The sequence below is a fragment of the Symphalangus syndactylus genome, chromosome 22 (assembly GCF_028878055.3).
Source record: "Symphalangus syndactylus isolate Jambi chromosome 22, NHGRI_mSymSyn1-v2.1_pri, whole genome shotgun sequence".
Classification (NCBI taxonomy): Eukaryota; Metazoa; Chordata; class Mammalia; order Primates; family Hylobatidae; genus Symphalangus; species Symphalangus syndactylus.
Window position 1 is genome coordinate 21,216,595 of NC_072444.2, and position 19,831 is coordinate 21,236,425.

At 56.3% G+C, this 19,831-nt stretch overlaps 1 protein-coding gene across 2 annotated transcripts in view; it reads left to right on the forward strand.

Moving 5' to 3' along the window:
* Positions 1–19,831, forward strand: part of EPHA2 (EPH receptor A2) — a 31,902-nt gene that overhangs the window by 2,206 nt on the left and 9,865 nt on the right. For both annotated transcript variants that reach the window (XM_055261922.2, XM_055261921.2), the window contains exons 2-8: positions 2,941–3,008; positions 4,853–5,522; positions 15,611–15,766; positions 15,856–16,188; positions 18,198–18,313; positions 18,782–18,935; positions 19,404–19,503. In XM_055261922.2, coding sequence (XP_055117897.1) covers positions 2,941–3,008; positions 4,853–5,522; positions 15,611–15,766; positions 15,856–16,188; positions 18,198–18,313; positions 18,782–18,935; positions 19,404–19,503 — 1,597 coding nt within the window. The remainder of the gene's footprint in view (positions 1–2,940; positions 3,009–4,852; positions 5,523–15,610; positions 15,767–15,855; positions 16,189–18,197; positions 18,314–18,781; positions 18,936–19,403; positions 19,504–19,831) is intronic.

A 19,831-nucleotide genomic window follows, 5' to 3' on the forward strand; every position in this document is an offset into this window, starting at 1 on the left:
GGGTGGGCATGATGGCCTAGCTGGCAGCTGCTGGTTTCAGTTCCTGGGAATCAGGTTGTATGTGGTGGGTCTGCCTAGGGGTGGCTTAGGGGGCAGGCAGGAGGACACAGGTGCCTTTTTCACCTACCCCCAGGCTGCTTCAGACTTCTTTCTTGCCCCCTCACCCCTAGGCTGTACTTGGTTGCCCACGTGGCTCCTGTTAGGTCATCAACAGCCACTGAATCTGCCCTCTTTTTTACAAATGGGGAAACTGAGGGAGGCCTGAGCCCTTGCCAACCAGCGCCCTCTGGACAGAGGACCAGACCTGAGCATCCCGCTTCTCGGCTGCCAGAGCCAAGGCCCTGCCTGCCTTGGGGTTAGTGTCTTGGTAGATTTTCCTGGGAAGTGGACATAGCTGGGCAGGGGCCTGGACGGGTGGCAGGGGGTGCTGAGCTGGGGTGCTGCTGATGGGAAGAGGGCTGGAGAGTGCCAGGAAGTCCTTGGTTTCTGGTTCTACCGGGGCCTCTGTCCCCTTCCCCTTTTCTTTCATGTTTTCCCCAGAGTCCCCACCTCCCTGCTTCCTTTAGGGATTAGCTAGTCTTGGTTAGAGAGGAATGGGGGAAGCGGGGAGGGAACCACAGCCTTGGAGGCTGCGGAGAAGGACCGGAGACCGGGAGTGGGTGGCAGTCTTGCATTTGTGGAACAAGCTGTGGAGCAATGTGGACCCACAAAGATGGCACCTACGATGGAACGCATGGCAAAGGAGGTGTTTTTTGCTTTTTTTTTTTTTTCCCCCAGATATGGGAAGGTAAGGGGATAGAGAGCTCATGGATAAGCCCTGCTTAGCCTAAGCCTCTCCAGGAAGCCGTCTGGGTCAGCTGAGGGGCTCCCAAGCTCCCACCCCTTCCAGGGAAGCGGGAGCCTCTGTCCCTGGAAGAACCTGGGGAAAGAGCCGCGCCCGCGTCAGGGCATAGGGACCCAGCGCTGGGCGCCTCCTGTTCCTGGTGGTTGGTTTGAGGGAATTTCCCTGGGAGGGGGCCGGGATTGGAAACCCCTGCAGGGGTGGCTCCTTCCTGTGTGAGGGCTTCTTTTCTTCTCTGATTGAGCCCTGTGTTACTTCTAGAGCCAGGCCTAGGCTGGAAAGGGAGGGCCCTCCATGCCAGGTTAACCCTTCAGAAGCCTGGTAGCAGTGAGCCCTCTCACTCGGGCACAGACCTCAGCCTCCTGTCAATCTGAGGGGGGGCGGGCTGCAGGACCGTGAGGAACCTTTGTCCTTCTACCCACCCAGCTGAAATCAGGAGCCTCCAGATTCCTTCCTGTGTAGCTGGAACATTCCATTTGCTAGTGGGGTTAGTGAGTTTCAAAGCCCCAGCCCTGGGCATGTCTGAACAAATCCCTGCCCCTGCCCACCCCGCTGCCCCCAGCCACCCTCCCCTATCCCCACAGCCTCTGCCATGGGGCCGGTGTCACATCGGATTTCCTCTTGCCTGTCTGGGCTTCCTGACCCTTCCTAGAGAGGTTTGGCCCTGGTCAGTAGTGGGGGTGTCAGCATTTCACGCCCCAGCCTGGGGGCCTTCAGCCCGGGTAGGAGGGCCATGTCACTTCAGGAGGGGGTTTCCAAGACCACCCTCAGAGCCCAGCTCCCATCTCCCCGAACCAGGTCATCCCTGCTCCCAGCCTGCCTGGAGCTCTGTCCACCGTTTGAGTCCTTCTCCGGTCCTGGCCTTGAGGAATGGGGCTTCTGAGGCAGATCCCTCATGCTCCAGGGCCCGAAGGAAGCATTGACTTGGTTTCTTTACCCCCACCTTAGGGCTTTACCCTCTTAATCCATCTTGCATAGGTTCTATGCCTCAGTTTCTCCAATCTCCTTACCCTCTAGGGAGGGTAGCACTTATTGGCAGCTACCTGGACTTTGCTTGGAAATGGAGTGGGGGCAGTACCTAGGATCTTAGGTTTTGGCTATGGCCTCTGAGCCTGGCAGAGAACCTGGGGTGGATCAGTGGGAGGTGCCCAAGGGCAGGACTAGTTCTAGGGAAGACCCCGGGAGTGTATCCCTCCGCCAGGCTCCAGTTGCCTCTCTGGGAACGGGATGGTCCTGACACCTGGTCTCTGGGCCTAGAATGTCCCCTACAAGGGCTTTTATTCCTGATCCCCCAGGAACCTCTGGCACCCCTGGCAGGGCAGTGGTCAGGATGTGAGGGGCAGGGGTGGTGGGAGTGACTTTCCCAGGGAGGGGACCTTGCCAGCTGTGTGTATCTTTGGGCCCCTCTTAGGGGCCCTATGGGTTCAGGGCTTTATCCTGCCTGCTCTGTGGCTTTTGTGGTGAGAAGATCGGTTTCCAGATACCCCCTTCCCTCCTCCACCCTGGAGCTGTTCCCACCTGTCAACAGCACTCTCTTCTTGGAGTACCGCAAGATGCACGTGTACATATAGGTGCATATGTGTGTGCTACATGACCTGAGTGGGGTTGGTGTGTTTCCTGCTGGGGGGAATGTGGCAGAAGCAGACACCAGTGTCCCCAAGGCCCACATGCATGTGAAGTGCTGCCGAAGAGCCTTGTTCAAGGAAGCAGAGGGGGCGGTGTGGTGTCACTTAATACCCTGCTCAGCCCAGCTCTCTGCCCAGCTGCTGTTCTCCTGCCGGGCTGAGCTCCCTGGCCTGCTCTGCCCAGCTGGGGACTAATGGAGGGGGGCAGCATGGCTGGAATCCTGGCCTGGGAGACAAGAGGCCCAGTCCTGACCCCAGCCTGCTGTGTGCCTTCAGCTGGGTTCCATCCTTTTTCTGGGCCTGTTTCCCTCAGGAGTCGGAGGATGGTTTTCTTGGATATGGTGACCCTGTGCGGTGGGGTCCTTCTCTCTCTGTCTGAGAGTTGGGGTTCCTGGAGGGGTCCTCACCTTTCCTGCCATGGTCTGACTCCTGAAGACACCCTCAGGCTCACCCCCTCTCCCTTCTCCCTTTCAGTGTTACTGCTGGACTTTGCTGCAGCTGGAGGGGAGCTCGGCTGGCTCACACACCCGTATGGCAAAGGGGTACGTAAGCCTTCGGGGTGGGGAGGGGTGTGAGAGTGGGGCTGCTGGTCCCCTGTAGAGATGGAGAAACTGAGGCCCAGGGAGCGTGGGGCCTGGCTTCAATTCAGTAGCTCGGCCAGGTCTCGGGCTCAGGGTCCAGCTTCTCACACCAGGCTCAGAGTCAGCTGGCCCAGGCCAGGGCTGGATGGGTGTGGGAAGGTACGGGGGTGTGGGTGTAAGCCTGAGTGGTGGGGGGAACTGGGGAGACAGAGAAGGCCCTAGCGGAGCTGGGCCTTCCATGTTCCAGAAGGGCTGACAGTCAGAGGGATCTCTGGCACCACCCATCCACTTCTTGGGAGGGAAGAGGTTAAAGATGCCCCCTGTCTTGAGGTCTCAGCCCAGGAGGTGAGGGGTGAAGAAGGGACAGGGAACAGGAAAACCTGATCAAGTTCCTTCCTGCCCGCCCCTTTCCCACCTCCAGCTGTTGCTTCCCCTTCCTGTGGGGGGCTGGATTTCTCTGCCTCGTTCTCAACCAGGTCTTTCCCTCTGTGCCGTCCTGATGTGACCAGGAATGGGGGCAGGGGCTGGGGGTTCTTCCCCTGGCTGTGTGTGTCTGCTGTGTGATCCTGGGGAAGATGTGGCTCTCGGGGCGTCTGTTTCCCATTCTATACAATGGTCCCTTGCTGAGTTTGTCCTGGGACCCTGAGCTGAGAAAAGGGGCTGTCTCCCAGGGGCTACTTGGAATAGTTCCCAGAGCTGGCCAGATCTGCATGAATCGAGTTCTTGTCCCTGGTCACCCTAGCTCTGGGCAGGCTTGGCTGGGGTGTAGCCCTGAGCAGGTTTCTAGGATCCTGGAAGTCTAGCTGGGAGGGAACACGGGTCACCTAATACAACCCAGTCATTATACAGAGTGGGAAACTGAGGCCCAAGGGCATGTAGGGCCTTGGCCAATGCCACACAGTATAGCCCAGGCCTCTCTCCTCCTCCCCTGTGCTTTCATTCATTCTTTTGTTTATTCATTCAACAAACGCTTCCCTGAGCACCTACTCTGTCTCAGGCAGCAGGCTCTAGGGACACAGGTGAATTAGATGCCGACCCTGGCTGAGGAGCTCAGAATCTCGTGTGGGAGCCCAGGTGTAGGTGTCCCCATGTGCCGTGCCAAGTGCACTTTGGTAAATGGCAAGGGGTACAGGGTAAGGGGAACATGGCAACTTTGGGAGTTGGGTGGCTGGGGGGCACTTGGCCCAGCTGTAGCCTAACCTGGGAATTCTTTCTGGAGAAGGCTGAGTTGTGATACAGGGAAGGAGGAACATGTTGATCTGCTCCAAAGCCAAATTCTAAATGACGGAGAGCATCATCCGTTGTTTGTGACTTAACGCCACTCCTGCGTTTGTCAACACACATGGGTGCGTGGTAAATAATACCAACAGTAACAATAATCATACTGGCTGCCCGTATGCCTATTACCTTGTGCCAAGCACTGTGTTTGGCCAGTGTAGACATTCTGTCCTTTATCCTCACAGCGATTCTGCGAGGTAGGGGGTCTTGCTCCCATTGTACAGACGAGGAAATTGCGGCTTAGAGAGCATAACCCACCTGAGGTCACATGGAGCCCCGGACTCCACCTGCAGGCTCACAATCTAATAGAGAGGTTTGGCTTCCAGACATGTGCCAGAAAGACCAGGGGCCAGATTCCAGCTCAGCCACTTAGGATGCATCCCCCACCTGCCCCAGGCCTCAGTTTCCTTCACCATAGAACCGGGAGAGCACGAACCGGAAACCATCTTCCTAGTGCCCCACTCTGCCACCTGGGCCTCAGTTTCCCCAGGCACCTGCCCACACTAACCTGCCTCTTCCCTCCACAGTGGGACCTGATGCAGAACATCATGAATGACATGCCGATCTACATGTACTCCGTGTGCAATGTGATGTCTGGCGACCAGGACAACTGGCTCCGCACCAATTGGGTGTACCGAGGAGAGGCTGAGCGTATCTTCATTGAGCTCAAGTTTACTGTACGTGACTGCAACAGCTTCCCCGGTGGCGCCAGCTCCTGCAAGGAGACTTTCAACCTCTACTATGCCGAGTCGGACCTGGACTACGGCACCAACTTCCAGAAGCGCCTGTTCACCAAGATTGACACCATTGCGCCCGATGAGATCACTGTCAGCAGCGACTTCGAGGCACGTCACGTGAAGCTGAACGTGGAGGAGCGCTCCGTGGGGCCGCTCACCCGCAAAGGCTTCTACCTGGCCTTCCAGGATATCGGTGCCTGTGTGGCGCTGCTGTCCGTCCGTGTCTACTACAAGAAGTGCCCCGAGCTGCTGCAGGGCCTGGCCCACTTCCCTGAGACCATCGCCGGCTCTGATGCACCCTCCCTGGCCACTGTGGCCGGCACCTGTGTGGACCATGCCGTGGTGCCACCGGGGGGTGAAGAGCCCCGTATGCACTGCGCAGTGGACGGCGAGTGGCTGGTGCCCATTGGGCAGTGCCTGTGCCAGGCAGGCTACGAGAAGGTGGAGGATGCCTGCCAGGGTGAGTGACGGTTCTGGGTGGCAGGGAAGGGGTTCTGGAGTGACAGGCTGCTTTCCCAGGTTCTGGTCTTTAGCTATGGAATCATGGAATCTTGGTAAGCTCATCCCAGCTTTGACACATATTAGTTCTGTTAGTGGAAATTATAGATCCTTCCCAGACATCAGTTTGCTTATTAAGGCTGGATTAACTCATTCATTAAGAATGAATGAATTGTGGCTGGGTGCGGTGGCTCATGCCTGTAATCCCAGCACTCTGGGAGGCTGAGGTGGGTGGATCACTTGAGCCCAGGAGTTTGAGACCAGCCTGGGCAACATAATGAAACCCCGTCTCTACTAAAAACACAAAAATTAGCTGGGTGTGGTGGCATGCACCTGTAATCCAAGCTACTTGGGAGGCTGAAGCACGAGAATCGATTGCTTGAACCCGGGAGGTGGAGGATGCAGTGAGCTGAGATCGCACCACTGTACTCCAGCCTGGGGTGACAGAGTGAGACTCTTGTCTGAAAAAAAAAAAAAAAGAATGAATGAATTGAGAAACAGTAGAATGTGGAGTTTATGATTGATAACTCTAGAACAAGAATGCCTGTGTTCAAATCCCAGGTCTACATTTTTAGCTGTGTGGCTTTAGGCCATTTCCTTGACCTCTCTGTGCCTGGGTTTCCTCATCTGTAAAATGGAGAGGATCATAGCATCTATCTCGTAGGGTGGCTGTGATAATAAAATGACTTAATATAAAGTGCTTAGGTCAGTGCCTGCCACGTAAGTACTTTTAAATGTGGCTGTTATTTTTTATTCATCCCACAAATGTATACTGAGTAGCTCCAGTGCGGTGGCACTGTGGTCCCTTGGTGGAGTACCAGGAGCGAGTTCCATGTCTGTTATCAACTCACTATGTGGCCTTAGGCAAGGTACTTCAACTCCCTGGGCCTCAAACTCCTCTTTTGTACATAGAAGCGACTGAGTTGGACCCGGGGTGCACATCCCCTGGCTGCATATCAGGATCACCAGCGGAGCTTTTGGGAAATGCTTTTGTTGAGGGAGAGGTTGGAGGGGGGCCAAGGGTCTGCCTTTCTTGTCTGAATGTCCCTAGGGCCACAAATTTCCCATTGGTGCCTCTATTGATTTTCCACTGGGGCCTCTATAGATGACACACTGGACCCAGAAAAGGGCCAATTCAATCAGACTCTCCTTGAGGAATGAGGCTTGGGCATTAGTGAGTTCACATGGAGGAAGCAGTGGCGTGGTGTGGCCAGGGCCTGTGACCGTGGAAATCTCCACAGCAATGTGGATTTTCAGTGGGTGACTTTTTCTGGAAATGGCCATGAAGCAGAGCATTTGTGGAATGCAGGCGGACCTTTGGAGGGCTGGCTCATCGCCTCTCTCTGGCAGCTTCTTTGCTGAGATAAGCGGGACGTTAAGGAATTGGAGGTTTAGTGGCTGTGTTGCACACACCTTGGCTAATTCCCCCCTCATCTCTGGCCTTGGGTTTCCTTTGAGTAAAATGAGAAAGTTCACCAGCACCAGCAGACTTTATGCTTGTTTTCTAGCCATGGATCCTGCAGCCCCTGGAGGGGGTTGAAGGGTTGGAGGGCTCTGAAGCCCTTTGTGATGGGCCCTACTTGCCTCCCAAAGCAAGTCCTCAGAACCTTACTTAACACGGTCTGTAAACCCCCCGATGAGAAGTTCCCTACGAGCCTTTCTGGCCATAAGCCTGTGGTGTAGGCTCTGCTCCGGCCCATCCCATCGCCCCCTTGTCTTCCCAGCTCCCCTCTGCTGAGTGAGCCCCCCTTCCCCAGGCGGCCCCTGCTTTAGGTGACCTCGAATGCATACTCCCAGTTTCAGACAGTGACTGCGGGTTGAGGGGGCCGGGCCGGGGACGAGGCAACCCAGTGGGGCGAGCAGGCTCCTCCCACATGACATCCTCGCACAAGAATGCGGGGGTGGGGGTGAGGGGCAGCTGAAAACTTTCCACAGGCTGATGAGGCAGGCCCCGCAGAGATAAGTGGACGGTTGGGGTGGGGGTGTCTCTCCAGGACAGGGGGCAGCCTTCCCTCCTCTAGAGGTGGGGGGGTCAGGGTTCTGGCAGATTTTGTTTGCAGAGAGCCGAGCAGCCCCCTGTTTGTTGGGAAGATCAGCCCAGCAGGAGGACAAGTTTCCAAGAGCGAAATTTCCAACTTAGTTGGTGGGACCCTGTCAATCACTAGTCACCTATTGCTGGATTGTTCCTCCTCGGGATCCTCCCACCAAAATTCCTTTCGGTGTGGCTGGGTGCCGGTGTGTGAGATGCCAGCAACGCCCGGCTGGCTCCTCTTTATACCTCTAGACTTTTCTCAGCAGCCCCTGGCCATGCTGCTGCTGGAAGTGATGACAGTCACTACTGTAGACAGGTGCCGTCCGAGGGACAGGCGCTGAGCCAAGCAAGTGCTTTATCAGACATGCGAGCGGAATCCACACTGCCTTTCTGCGTGGCAGGGACTGTGATCAATCCCGTTTGATAGACCAGGAAACTGAGGTTCAGAGAGCTAAAGAGGCTTGTCTGAAGTCACACAGCTAGGACGTGGCTGCATCAGGATCTGAATCCAGGCGGTGCAGCAGCGCCCAGGCTGCAAGATGGGTCGGGAAATGGGGCGGGAAGTGACCAGTTCCTTTGGAATCCCTGACTCAGCTCCTGGCCCTGGGGTAGGCTCTCTGGCCAGCCCTGGGGACGGCAGGGTCTGTTGCAGGGGCTTGGGGGCTCTGTTGGAGGCAGGGGTCCTGGAGAGGGCACTGCTGGGTACATTGAGGGAGAACCAGCGGGAGGCACAGGGTCTGCCCTCCCTGCCGGACCCTCCCCAGGCCTGGAGACTCAGATTCTTTCACTGGGGCTCCTGCTGGTGACAAACCAGACCCAGAGAGAGGTGGGGCACCCTGAGGTCACCTGGCACCTTGTCTAGGTTATTCCCAGTTTGTCCGTTTCTCCTTAGGGTTCTTTCCCCAGGAAGCCTGGAGCTCAGGAAAGAGTTAAGTGGGCAGAGGAAGGCAGGCACCTCCCAGGTGCTGTGTGCCGGCAGGTGGGCACGCTGCCCGGAGCGCTCCCATGAACTGTGTAAGGAATGAGCCAGCTTCCCTTGGTTCCCCCGCCCCGCCCCCGGCCCTGCCTGTGGGGACAGTGGAGTTGCTCAGGCTGACCGCTGTCCCCCAGGGGCTGCTTTGTCTCCATGTCTCCGCTTCCTGTGCTGGCTTCAGCAGCTGGCGAGGCCCCTGCTGGCGCCTCAGCCCTGGGGACCGCTGGCCAAGGCTGCTGGCCACCTGCTCACCTGGCCAGCAGGTGAGCTCACCCCAGCTGGGGTTGTGGGGGGTTGGAGACTCCCTCCTGAGAGGCTCTTGCTCCCTCAAGGGGCCCAGCCCCTTGGGGAGTCCCCCCTCTACTGTAGTTTCACGATCCCCCAGTTCATAGGGACACCCCATTCCAGGCACCATGCTGGACATCTCATAAGCAGGGCTTTCTTCCATCTTCACACACAACCCAGAGAGGATGAGGACTTGATCCCCATTTTACAGATGAGGAAACTGAGGTCCGGAGAGGAAGCAGTGAACAGTGACCAAAAGAACGGGGGCCTGGCACAGGAAGGCAGTTGCCCTGGTGTGTGTCCTTCCACTCACAGGCTGTATGACCTTAGCAGGTCCCCTCGGGGTTCCACCCCCATCTGTAAAATGAGTGGGCTGGACCTGTGGCCCTGAAGGACACTGTCAACCTGGTGATCCGCGCTTCCCTCCTGTGGTTTCCCACTGGGGCTCAGTCTGAACACCCGGGAAGCTGTTGACTGTGTGACTCAAGTGTGGTGAGGAGGGATCCCACTGCTTGCAGCCCCAGTGGCCTAAGGTCCATAGCTGACAGGGAGGAGTCCCCTGGCCAGGGTATGGCTGTGGTTAAGGTGGTCTTTAGACAGGGTGGTCTCGGGCCATGGCAGGGGCTGCTGGCAGGATTCCTGTTTCATCAGGTCACAGTTGGTCCCCCAGGTGGAAGACTCTGGGAGCTGCTGGCTGTGGCTCACAGGCTTTGTCCCCTGCTGGGAAGTCCCACCAGGCCTTATTTCTGTGATGTTTCTTCTGGCCTACAGGGGTGGGACCACGGTGGCAGCACCCCCAGCCCCCCATGGTGGCTCTCACCTCTGTGCCCTGTCTGCCCCACCCTCAGCTCACACTGGGGGCAAAGCTAGGTGCCGGCATCTCCGCTGAGCGGGCACCAGCTTTTCCCTCCCTCCCTCTCCCCTCCTGGAGGTAAGTGGGTCCCCAGAACGGAAGGAAGGAGGCGAGGGAAAGCAAACAGAAGATGAAAGGCTGGAGGCAGGACGAGAGCGGTAGGCGGGGGCTGAGGTGGGGAGCGGTGCTTATCAATGGTGGAGGAATGTGCCTGCAGATAGCTCCCTAGGGTGTGTGTGAAAGGGACAGGGTGCTGGCAGCCGTCAGGCCCTGGGGGCAGTCCCCCTTCTGCAGGGACAACAGGGCCTGCTGGGAGCAAGAAGCCACCAGGGCCTGAGGTTGTCAGCTCCCTCATTTCTGGGTCTACTGACCCATAGGTCGCCATTTGCCGTCTGTCAGAGCCCAGAGACAAAGTCCAAGCTCCACATCCCTGGGCCAAGGTGGTTCCTGCGGTCACCTGCTGGGCCTGGCTTGGGTGGTGACTGGCCCTAGGTGAATTGCCACCATGACCTCTTGACCTCACAACCTTGCCATTGCCAGCCTGGGAGGTGGCTGTGCCTTAGGAGGAGGGGCTCCATCGGGGAGCGTCATGATAAGGGCGTCTGTCCCTGAGTCACTTCATGCTGCCACCTGAGAGGCGGGCATCAGGAACTGGAAAAACCAGGGTATAGCCGGAGGTGCAGCCACTATGCCCCAGTTCCCCTGCTCGGAGTGGCCCAGGCCGGCCAGACAACCGGGCCCAGAACAGCTCTCCACAGGTGTGCCACAGGTGTGCCAAAGTTAGGCTCTTGTGTAAGGCAGGTAGGCATCCTGGTGGACCTTCTCCACAGTGTCTCTCTGGGCACTGAAACACTGCTCACTTCTCTGGCCCTGGAGTACATATTTCACGTGCACATGGTAGGTTTGCCACCCATTCTCTCTCCCACTCACTCTTCCATCCACCTGTCCACCCATCCACTCATCCATCCATCCACCCCTCCACCCATCCACCCCTACATCCATCCATCCATCCATCCATCCATCCATCCATCCATCCATCATCCATCCATTCACTCATCTACCCGCCAACCCACCAAACCACCCATCCACTTGTCCATTCATCTGTCCATCCATCCATCCACTCATACCCCCCTCTACCCATCCATCCGTCCACCCCTCCACCCAACCACCCACCTGTCCATTCATCTGTCCGTCCATCCATCCGTCCATCCATCCATCCATCCATCCATCCATTCATCCCTCCACCCACCCACCCACCCCCATCCATCCCTCATCTATCCATCTACTCATCCACCCTTCCACCCACCAACCCACCCATCCACTTGTCCATTCATCTGTCCATCCTCCCCCTCGTCCATCCATCTATCCACCCCTCCACCTAGCCACCCACCTATCCATCCCGCATCCATCCATCCACTTATCCACCTGTCCACCCACCAACCCACCCATCCACTTGTCCATTCATCTGTCCATCCTCCCCACCCATCCATCCATCCATCCATCCACCCACCCACCCACCTATCCATCCCTCATCCATCCATCCACTCATCCACCTGTCCACCCACCAACCCACCCATCCACTTGTCCATTCATCTGTCCATCCTCCTCACCCATCCATCCATCCACCCCTCCACCCACCCATCCATCCTTCCATCCACCCACCCACTCATCCATCCGTCCACCCACCAACCCACCCATCCATTTGTCCATTCATCTGTCCATTCATCCACCCACTGATAGCCCCCTCCATCCATCTATCCATTCATCCACCTATCCATCCATCCACACACTCATCTACCCATCCACCCACCAACCCACCCATCTATCCATCCATCCATCCGTCTGTCCATCCATTCAGCCAACATTAACTGAGCACCGCTGGGCCATGGGACACAGATAAATTAGTCTCCATTCCTGCTCCTCAAGAGCTGCCAGTCTCACGGAAGCTCCTGATACATGGAGGAATAATTTCAAGTGGAGCATAAAAGCCAAGTTTTGAATTCCCCTGGAGCTGAAATGGTGTTTATCTGTCTCACCATCGTATCCTAGCACCCAGCATTGTGCCAGACACGTATGAAGTGCCCATTTCTATTTGGTAAACATAAGATTAATAGATGCCCTAATGGGGGCCAAGGGGGCCAGGAATTGGGCAGTCTGGGAGGGCTGTGTAGAGGAGCTTAAGCTGGGTATTAAAGGATGCATAGGAGTTTGCTGGTTGGCTAAGGAACAGTAGGTATTTGGTGTATGGGGGTGTGTTTGAGTGTGTGTGACCCCTGTCCCCACTTGCCCGCCCAGAATGCCAGGAAATCCAACTAGATAAAGTCAGGAAGAACACAGGGGCTTGCTGGTGTCCTACTCATGAACTCTGGGACCCCTGAGCATTTGGAAACTCTGGCGGGGCCCTGGAGACAGCCCCTGGTAGCTCTGTGGTTGGAGGAGGGGAAGCACATCTCGTCAGGCAGGCACATGCCCTGTTGACGCTGCCTCTCTGCTGTATTATCTGGTACATCCGCAGCGGAAATCTCTCCAAATTCCCTCTTTCCTGGCGGCAGCAGCCGGGCCACCCCCGGGCGCTGGGGCCAAAGAGCCCATCTCTTCCCCCACTTCCTCCTCTTGGCATAGGAGCAGCCGCATGGTGGGGAGTCGGGGCATTGTGAGGGTTTGCAGGTGGCTAAAGCCTTCAGTGGGTCCGAGCCTGGGCTGTGGGGGTTTATGGCCCCTGCCTGGCCTGAGAGCCTGGGCTGGGAACGCCCCTGAGCTTCCCAAGGCTGCTGGCCCTGGACCACCTGGAGCCAGCACTTAGCCAGGTGAAGTCTCCTCGGCAGACAAGTCAGGGCATTTAGGGGAATTGAAACCCCAGGATAAACATGGCCCAGCTTTCTGGAGTCTCAGTTTTGCTCAAAGATCTGGTGGAGGAGAGAGCTATTTTTGTATCATGCAGATATGTTATGGGGAGGGATGCAATATACTCATGGGTTTCCAAAGGCAGTAGGAGACTTGAAGACATTTGGGGCTTGAAGGAGACCACTTCAGCCACCCCAACCAACCCCCTGGGCTGGAGTCTACACTTTTCTGCTCACAGACACAAAACTGCCCAGTTTGAGAAGATCTGTGGTGGGGAATACCCTCCCCCCTCTCCACAACACATAGACCCACAGCTGCTCTGAAATTCTTCAGGAGTTTCTGGCTTTTGAAGTGGGTCAGTCCTTATCTCCTCTCTCTTCAGGCTTGTTTCAGAATGTTGATTTATCTTTGCTCCAAATTGAAGTGTTCCTAAGAACAGAAGTGGGAAAGAAGGCCTGGTGCAGTGGCTCACGCCTGTAATCCCAGCGTTGTGGGAAGTCGAGGTGGGAGGATCACTTGAGGCCAGGAGGTCAAGAGACCAGCCTGGGCAACAAAGACAGACTCCGTCTCTAAAAAATAAAATAGGCCGGATGCAGTGGCTCACGCCTGTAATCCCAGCACTTTGGGAGGCCGAGACGGGTGGATCACTTGAGGCCAGGAGTTCGAGACCAGCCTGCATCTCTACTAAAAATACAAAAGTTAGCCAGGTGTGATGGCAGGTGCCTGTAGTTCCAGCTACTCAGGAGGCTGAGGCAGGAGAATTGTTTGAACCCGGGAGGCGGAGGTTGCAGTGAGCTGAGATCCCACCACTGCACTCCAGCCTGGGCAACAGCGAGACTCCATCTCAAAAACAAACAAACAAACAAACAAATAAATAAATAATGAAAAAGGAGTGGGAGAGGAGAGAGGCTGAAAAAAAGGCATCTTGAGTTCTGGTTTCCTGTCTTGGGAGCTTGGTGACCTTGAGCAAGTTTTTTTTGTCTCTCCTCACCTCCAAAGTGGAACGAGCGCTAATAGTGCCTGTATGTAGCAGGTCTATTGTGAGGACTAAATGAGTGTAAAGTGCTCAACCCGAGCCCTGCGCACAGTAGGTACTGTCACTGGGACTCCAGGCTCTGTGCAGAGCAGGAGTTGGGTCCTGGGCCTCCTCCGTCCTGCTGCATGACCCGGGACAAGCCCCCTTCCCTGCCCTGTATGCCTGAGCTCTCGCAGGGCCAATGCTGAGGGTCTGCAGAAGCAGGATGGGCCAAGGGGGTGACAGCGGCTGTTTGTGTGGTCCCTGGGCCAGGGTGGGGAGGGGACAGGGATGCAGCCTGGCTCTGAGAGCAGAGTCATTAGTAGGAAGTCACTACCTGGCACCTTACAGAGCAGGGTGTCCTTTGAGTCCTGTTCCCCTGACTCCTGGTCCCCCTCTCCACCTCAGCTCATACAGGGGACTGGACGAAGAGAGTCTTCGCTCCAGATTCTGTCCCTGAGAGTTAGCAGGCCTGTTTGGGCCAGGGCACTTGAAATTGGCTTCCCTGGAGGGGGCTGTCCTTAGATCATTAGGGGCCAGGCTGTCCCCAGGGTCTTGGACAAAAGCTGCCTCCAGGCACAGATTTTTCCTGACGGCAGGGATCTGACTTCCCCACATCAGACCTCCAGCGGCTTTCCATTGCCTCCAGGATAAAGTCCTAGCTTCTCAGCCTGGCACTGAAGGCCTTTCTCAACTGTTTTATTGCTTGCTGCTCCCCACGTTTGTGCCCACAAACCCACTCATACCTTCTGTATTAGTCATGCACTTTCTCACTCCTAACTCTCTCTCCCAACATCTATCACTCCCCTGCTGAACTCCTATGCAGCCTCTGAACCCCAGCCAAAATGTCCCCTCTGTGACTTCTCAGACTCCTGGCCAAGGTTGTTTCCCCTTCTCCACCCCCTTAGCTCTTAGCTCGCCTCCTCCCTCTGTCTTGCAGACCTTGTCAGGTGCTTCTGCTCCCTGAGATCAGGGGTTTGTTTTCATCTTGGTGCATACCCAGCACTGGGGGTGGGCCAGGCACAGAGCAGAAGATCATTGTGTGTGTGGTGAACATGTGCTGAGGTTGGAGGTGTCTCAGGACCCTCTCATCAGAACAATCTGAAGGATTATAATTGTAGGGTTGTTGGGGGAGCTCCCTAGGGTGACCTCTGCCCACCCTGGCCACTTCAGCAGCTGCCCAAGCCCTGGACAGCCCTGCACCGTGAGCCCTGTGTCTGGGCAGCTTCCTGCCTGTAGGGCCAGGAAGGGGCTTAGGGCAGGGGCGGGATGAGACAGGATAGGGCAGTGGGAGGAAGAAGCCCCCGGAGTCAGGTGCCTGAGCCCCCAGCCTGTTGGGCCAGGACAGGACTGGCCACTGGGGGAGGAAGAGTCACTTCCTGGCTGTCCTTGTGAGTGGCGGATATGACTCGGTCCTGGAAGCAGAGCCAGAGAAAATGCCAGGGGGCTTGGCCTTTCCTGCTTCCTGGTCAGCCCCGGATGGAAAGGTGGGCAGGTCCTGGGCTGGAGGGAACACCTGCAGGGATGGCATCCTGAACCGATGAGGCTGGCCAGTGAGTCAGGGTGGTGGTGACAGTCAACAAACACACATGGTCAAGAAGAGGCAGTCATTGCCCTGGGCAGCTCTCAGCTACCCAGGTGGGGACCTGAGAGACTAGTCTGCACAGAGGAAAGGGGATGAGGCCGGTGGGCAGTGTGCTTGGTCAAGTGCTGAGCTAGGCTGTGATGGGATTCTTGGTTGGCTGAAAGGCGATGTATGGCCTTGAATGCCAGACTCAGGGGCATGGTACTTCTTGCAGGAGCCAGTGGGGAGTGAAGCAAAGGTTTGCAGCATGTGTGTGAAGCACTTCCTGGGTGCCCGGTACATGCTAGGCTCTTGCCATGCATTTTTCCATCACAAGACATTTTGCCGACGAGAAAACAGGTCCATAGAGGTTTATTGACCTGCTTGCAGGGCAGGGGTCCCTGGTGAGGGAATGAGACAGTCATGTGGGGTAGAAGCAGATTGAACTGATGTCCTTGTGCTGTGTCTGTCCTGTGCCCACCAGCCTGCTCGCCTGGATTCTTTAAGTTTGAGGCATCTGAGAGCCCCTGCTTGGAGTGCCCTGAGCACACGCTGCCATCCCCTGAGGGTGCCACCTCCTGCGAGTGTGAGGAAGGCTTCTTCCGGGCACCTCAGGACCCAGTGTCGATGCCTTGCACACGTGAGTCTTGCAGTGGGTCAGGGTGGTGTGACTGAGGGTGACATGTCAGCCTGGGTCCAGCACAGCACTGACTCCTCCTGTCTGTGCAGGACCCCCCTCCGCCCCACACTACCTCACGGCCGTGGGCATGGGTGCCAAGGTGGAGCTGCGCTGGACGCCCCCTCAGGACAGCGGGGGCCGCGAGGACATTGTCTACAGCGTCACCTGCGAACAGTGCTGGCCCGAGTCTGGGGAGTGCGGGCCGTGTGAGGCCAGTGTGCGCTACTCGGAACCTCCGCATGGACTGACCCGCACCAGTGTGACAGTCAGCGACCTGGAGCCCCACATGAACTACACCTTCACCGTGGAGGCCCGCAACGGCGTCTCAGGCCTGGTGACCAGCCGCAGCTTCCGTACTGCCAGTGTCAGCATCAACCAGACAGGTGAGGTCCAGGGGTGGCAGCTGTGCCCTATGGGGCCTGTCCAGGTGGGGCTTAAGGAGGACGGCCACCCGGGGCCCAGGTGTGTTTAGAGAGAGGCAGCAGAGCAAGTGGTTAAAGGCACAGTGTCTAGAGCAAGCTTGTCCAACCCGTGGGCCACATGCAGTCCCAGCTGACATTGAATGCGGCCCAACACAAATTCGTAAATTTTCTTAAAACATTATGATATTATTTTTGCAATTTTTTTTCCCTTTTTTTTTGAGACAGGCTCGCTCTGTTGCCCAGGCTGGAGTGCAGTGGTTCGATCTCGGTTCACTGCAACCTCTGCCTTCCGGGTTCAAGCAATTTCTCCTGCCTCAGCCTCTGGAGTAGCTGGGATTACAGGCACGTGCCACCACACACAGCTAATTTTTTGTATTTTTAGTAGAGACGGGGGTTTCACTATGTTGGCGAGGCTGGTCTCGATCTCCTGACCTCGTGATCCGCCCGCTTTGGCCTCCCAAAGTGCTGAGATTAAGGCGTGAGCCACTGCGCCTGGCCTGCAATTTTTTTTTTTTTTTTTTTTTTTTTTTTTTAGCTCATCACCTGTTGTTGGTATATTTTATGTGTGGCCCAAGACAATTCTTCCATTATGGCCCACAGAAGCTGAAAGATTGGACACTCCTGTTCTAGGTCCGCTTCTGAGCTCTGTGACTGTGGGCAGGTTACTTAACCTCTCTGGGCCTCAATGTTCTCACCTGTAAAGTGGGATAATAATTGAGAATTGAGACTGGGCACGGTGGCTTACGCCTGTAATCCCAGCACTTTGGGAGGCTGAGGCGGGCAGATCACCTGAGGTCAAGAGTTCGAGACCAGCCTGACCAACATGGAGAAACCCCATCTCTACTAAAAATACAAAAAATTAGCTGGGTGTGGTGGCGCATGCCTGTAATCCCAGCTACTCGGGAGGCTGAGGTAGGAGAATTGCTTGAACCCGGGAGGCGGAGGTTGTGGTGAGCTGAGATCGTGCCATTGCACTCCAGCCTGGGCAACAAGAGCAAAACTCCGTCTCAAAAGAAAAAAATAAAAAAGCATTCGGCAAAAGTTAGTCCTTCCTTCTTCCTTCTTCCTTCTTCCTTCTTCCTTCTTCCTTCTTCCTTCTCCTTCTCCTCCTTTTTCTTCTTTTCTTCTTCTTTCTTCTTCTTCTTTTTTTTTTTTTTGAGACGGAGTTTTGCTCTTGTTGCCCAGGCTGGAGTGCAGTGGCACAATCTTGGCTCACCGCAACCTCTGCATCCCGGATTCAAGCGATTCTCCTGCCTCAGCCTCCCGAGTAGCTGGGACTACAGGCATGCACCACCACGCCCAGCTAATTTTGTATTTTTAGTAGAGATGGGGTTTCTCCATGTTAGTCAGGCTGGTCTCTAACTCCCAACTTCAGGTGATAAGGCTGGGATTACAGGCGTGAGCCACCGCGCCTGGCCTTTTATTATTATTATTATTTATGCACTCGTAAATATGGGGCACCTCTGATGTGCCAGCCCCTGTGATGGGGCCAGAGTGGAGGCCTGGGGCTCTGGCCCTGTGCTCTGGAGCTGGAAGTTTAGGATCCTAGGTTGGGATCTAAAGAGCCTGGGAGCTGGGCGTGGTGACTACGCCCATAATCCCAGCATTTTGGGAGGTTGAGGCAGGAGGATTGCTTGAGCTCAGGCATTTGAGACCAGCATGGGCAACATAGCGAGACCCCATCTCTACAAAAAATACAAAAATTAGCCAGGTACAGTAGCACGTGTCTGTAGCCCCAGCTTTTCAGGAAGCTGAGGCAGGAGGATCACTTGAGCACAGGAGTTCGAAGCTGTAGTGAGCCGAGATCATGCCACTGCACTCGAGCCCAGGTGACAGAGCGAGATCCCACCTCAAAAAAATGAAAGAATCTGGGCTGTGGAGGATCTGGCTTCACGTCCACTTGTTCCCCCAAACCCTGCCTGCTCGTAGGCAGCTTCTTACCCACTTCCCCCACTGCCTGTCCTGCCCAGAGCCCCCCAAGGTGAGGCTGGAGGGCCGTAGCACCACCTCGCTTAGCGTCTCCTGGAGCATCCCCCTGCCGCAGCAGAGCCGCGTGTGGAAGTACGAGGTCACCTACCGCAAGAAGGTAACTCCCAGAGGGGCGGGGCTGGCTGTAGCTGGGCCGAGAGCAGCAGACAGGCTGGTCACATAGATGCTCACCAAACCACCCAGCCATCTGAAGAAGCACCCTTCCGCAGATGGAGAAACAGGCCTGGAGTCTGCCAGGGGGTTACATCTCCCAAGGCAGCACAGCAGAGATTTGTAGGAGAGAAGACATGGTGTCCTTGGAAGAGGCAGTCAGGGTGAGGACAGGGGCAGAATTTTGGGACCCTACACAGCTCAGTTTGAGTCCTGGCTCATGCATTTAGTGGTTCTGACCTTGAGTGAATCACTTAATTCCGAGCCTCAGTTTCCTCCTCTGTAGGAAGAGCCTCAAGTTTGCTAACAAAGGCAAGCCACCTTGCTAGCTCGGGGTGGTCTCCAGAGGGCTGAGCCGAGGCCCCTGCCCTGCCCTCACCACCTACTCCTCTGCCGCCCACCCACCCACCCACAGGGAGACTCCAACAGCTACAATGTGCGCCGCACTGAGGGTTTCTCCGTGACCCTGGATGACCTGGCTCCGGACACCACCTACCTGGTCCAGGTGCAGGCACTGACACAGGAGGGCCAGGGGGCCGGCAGCAAGGTGCACGAATTCCAGACACTGTGTGAGTTGGGGGACCCTGGGCATGGACCTGGCCAGGGCCCAGAACCAAGCAATTGAGACATCTTGGGAAAGGAAGTGAATCAAAGAACTTAGAAATGCCCCTTTCTCGGTCAGCGGGGGCCTGGGACAGCCCTTTGAGGACTGCCCCCAAGCCTGGGGAGGGGGAAGCATGGAGGGCTGAGGGGTGGAGGAGCCAGGATGTGGATTCACGACAGTGATGTGAGGAAGTTCAAATCCACATCGCAGAAAGAGCCAGAGCTTTGAGCCCCACATACCTGCAATACCTCCTGTGAGACCTTCGGGAAGGCCTCTGCTTGACCGTCTGTGAAATGGGACTAAGTACTGTCTGGAGCCTTCCCAAGTGCAAGCACCCAGCACACAGTAGGGGCCCAGGTGTCTTGGGTGCAGCTTGGGTGTTGCTGTGATTTGTGGGGGAACTCCCTTGTCATCAGCTGATTTCTTCCACCAGCCCCGGAGGGATCTGGCAACTTGGCGGTGATTGGCGGCGTGGCTGTCGGTGTGGTCCTGCTTCTGGTGCTGGCAGGAGTTGGTTTCTTTATCCACCGCAGGTTCGTCAGAGCCCATACCCTGGCTCCACAGGGACTTGGGTGGGAAAATGGGGCAGGAACCTCTGTTTCCTCATCTGAACGATGGGGCCCACCGGATGCTGGTCTAGTTTAATCCCTGCCTCCGGATGGTGCAAGGATATATGAGCTGGAGTGCATAGCGAAGTGCCTGGCACGCGGTGGGGCCGGGACACGGGGGTCATTACCTCTGCTCTTGTTATTAATGATGCGTCCACACTTCCTCTGGACACGCAGGCAGGAATCCCCGAGTAGCTCTAATGGGAATGCCTTCGTCACCACTGCTTAAGGGGCCATTCTGGGGCCTAGATCC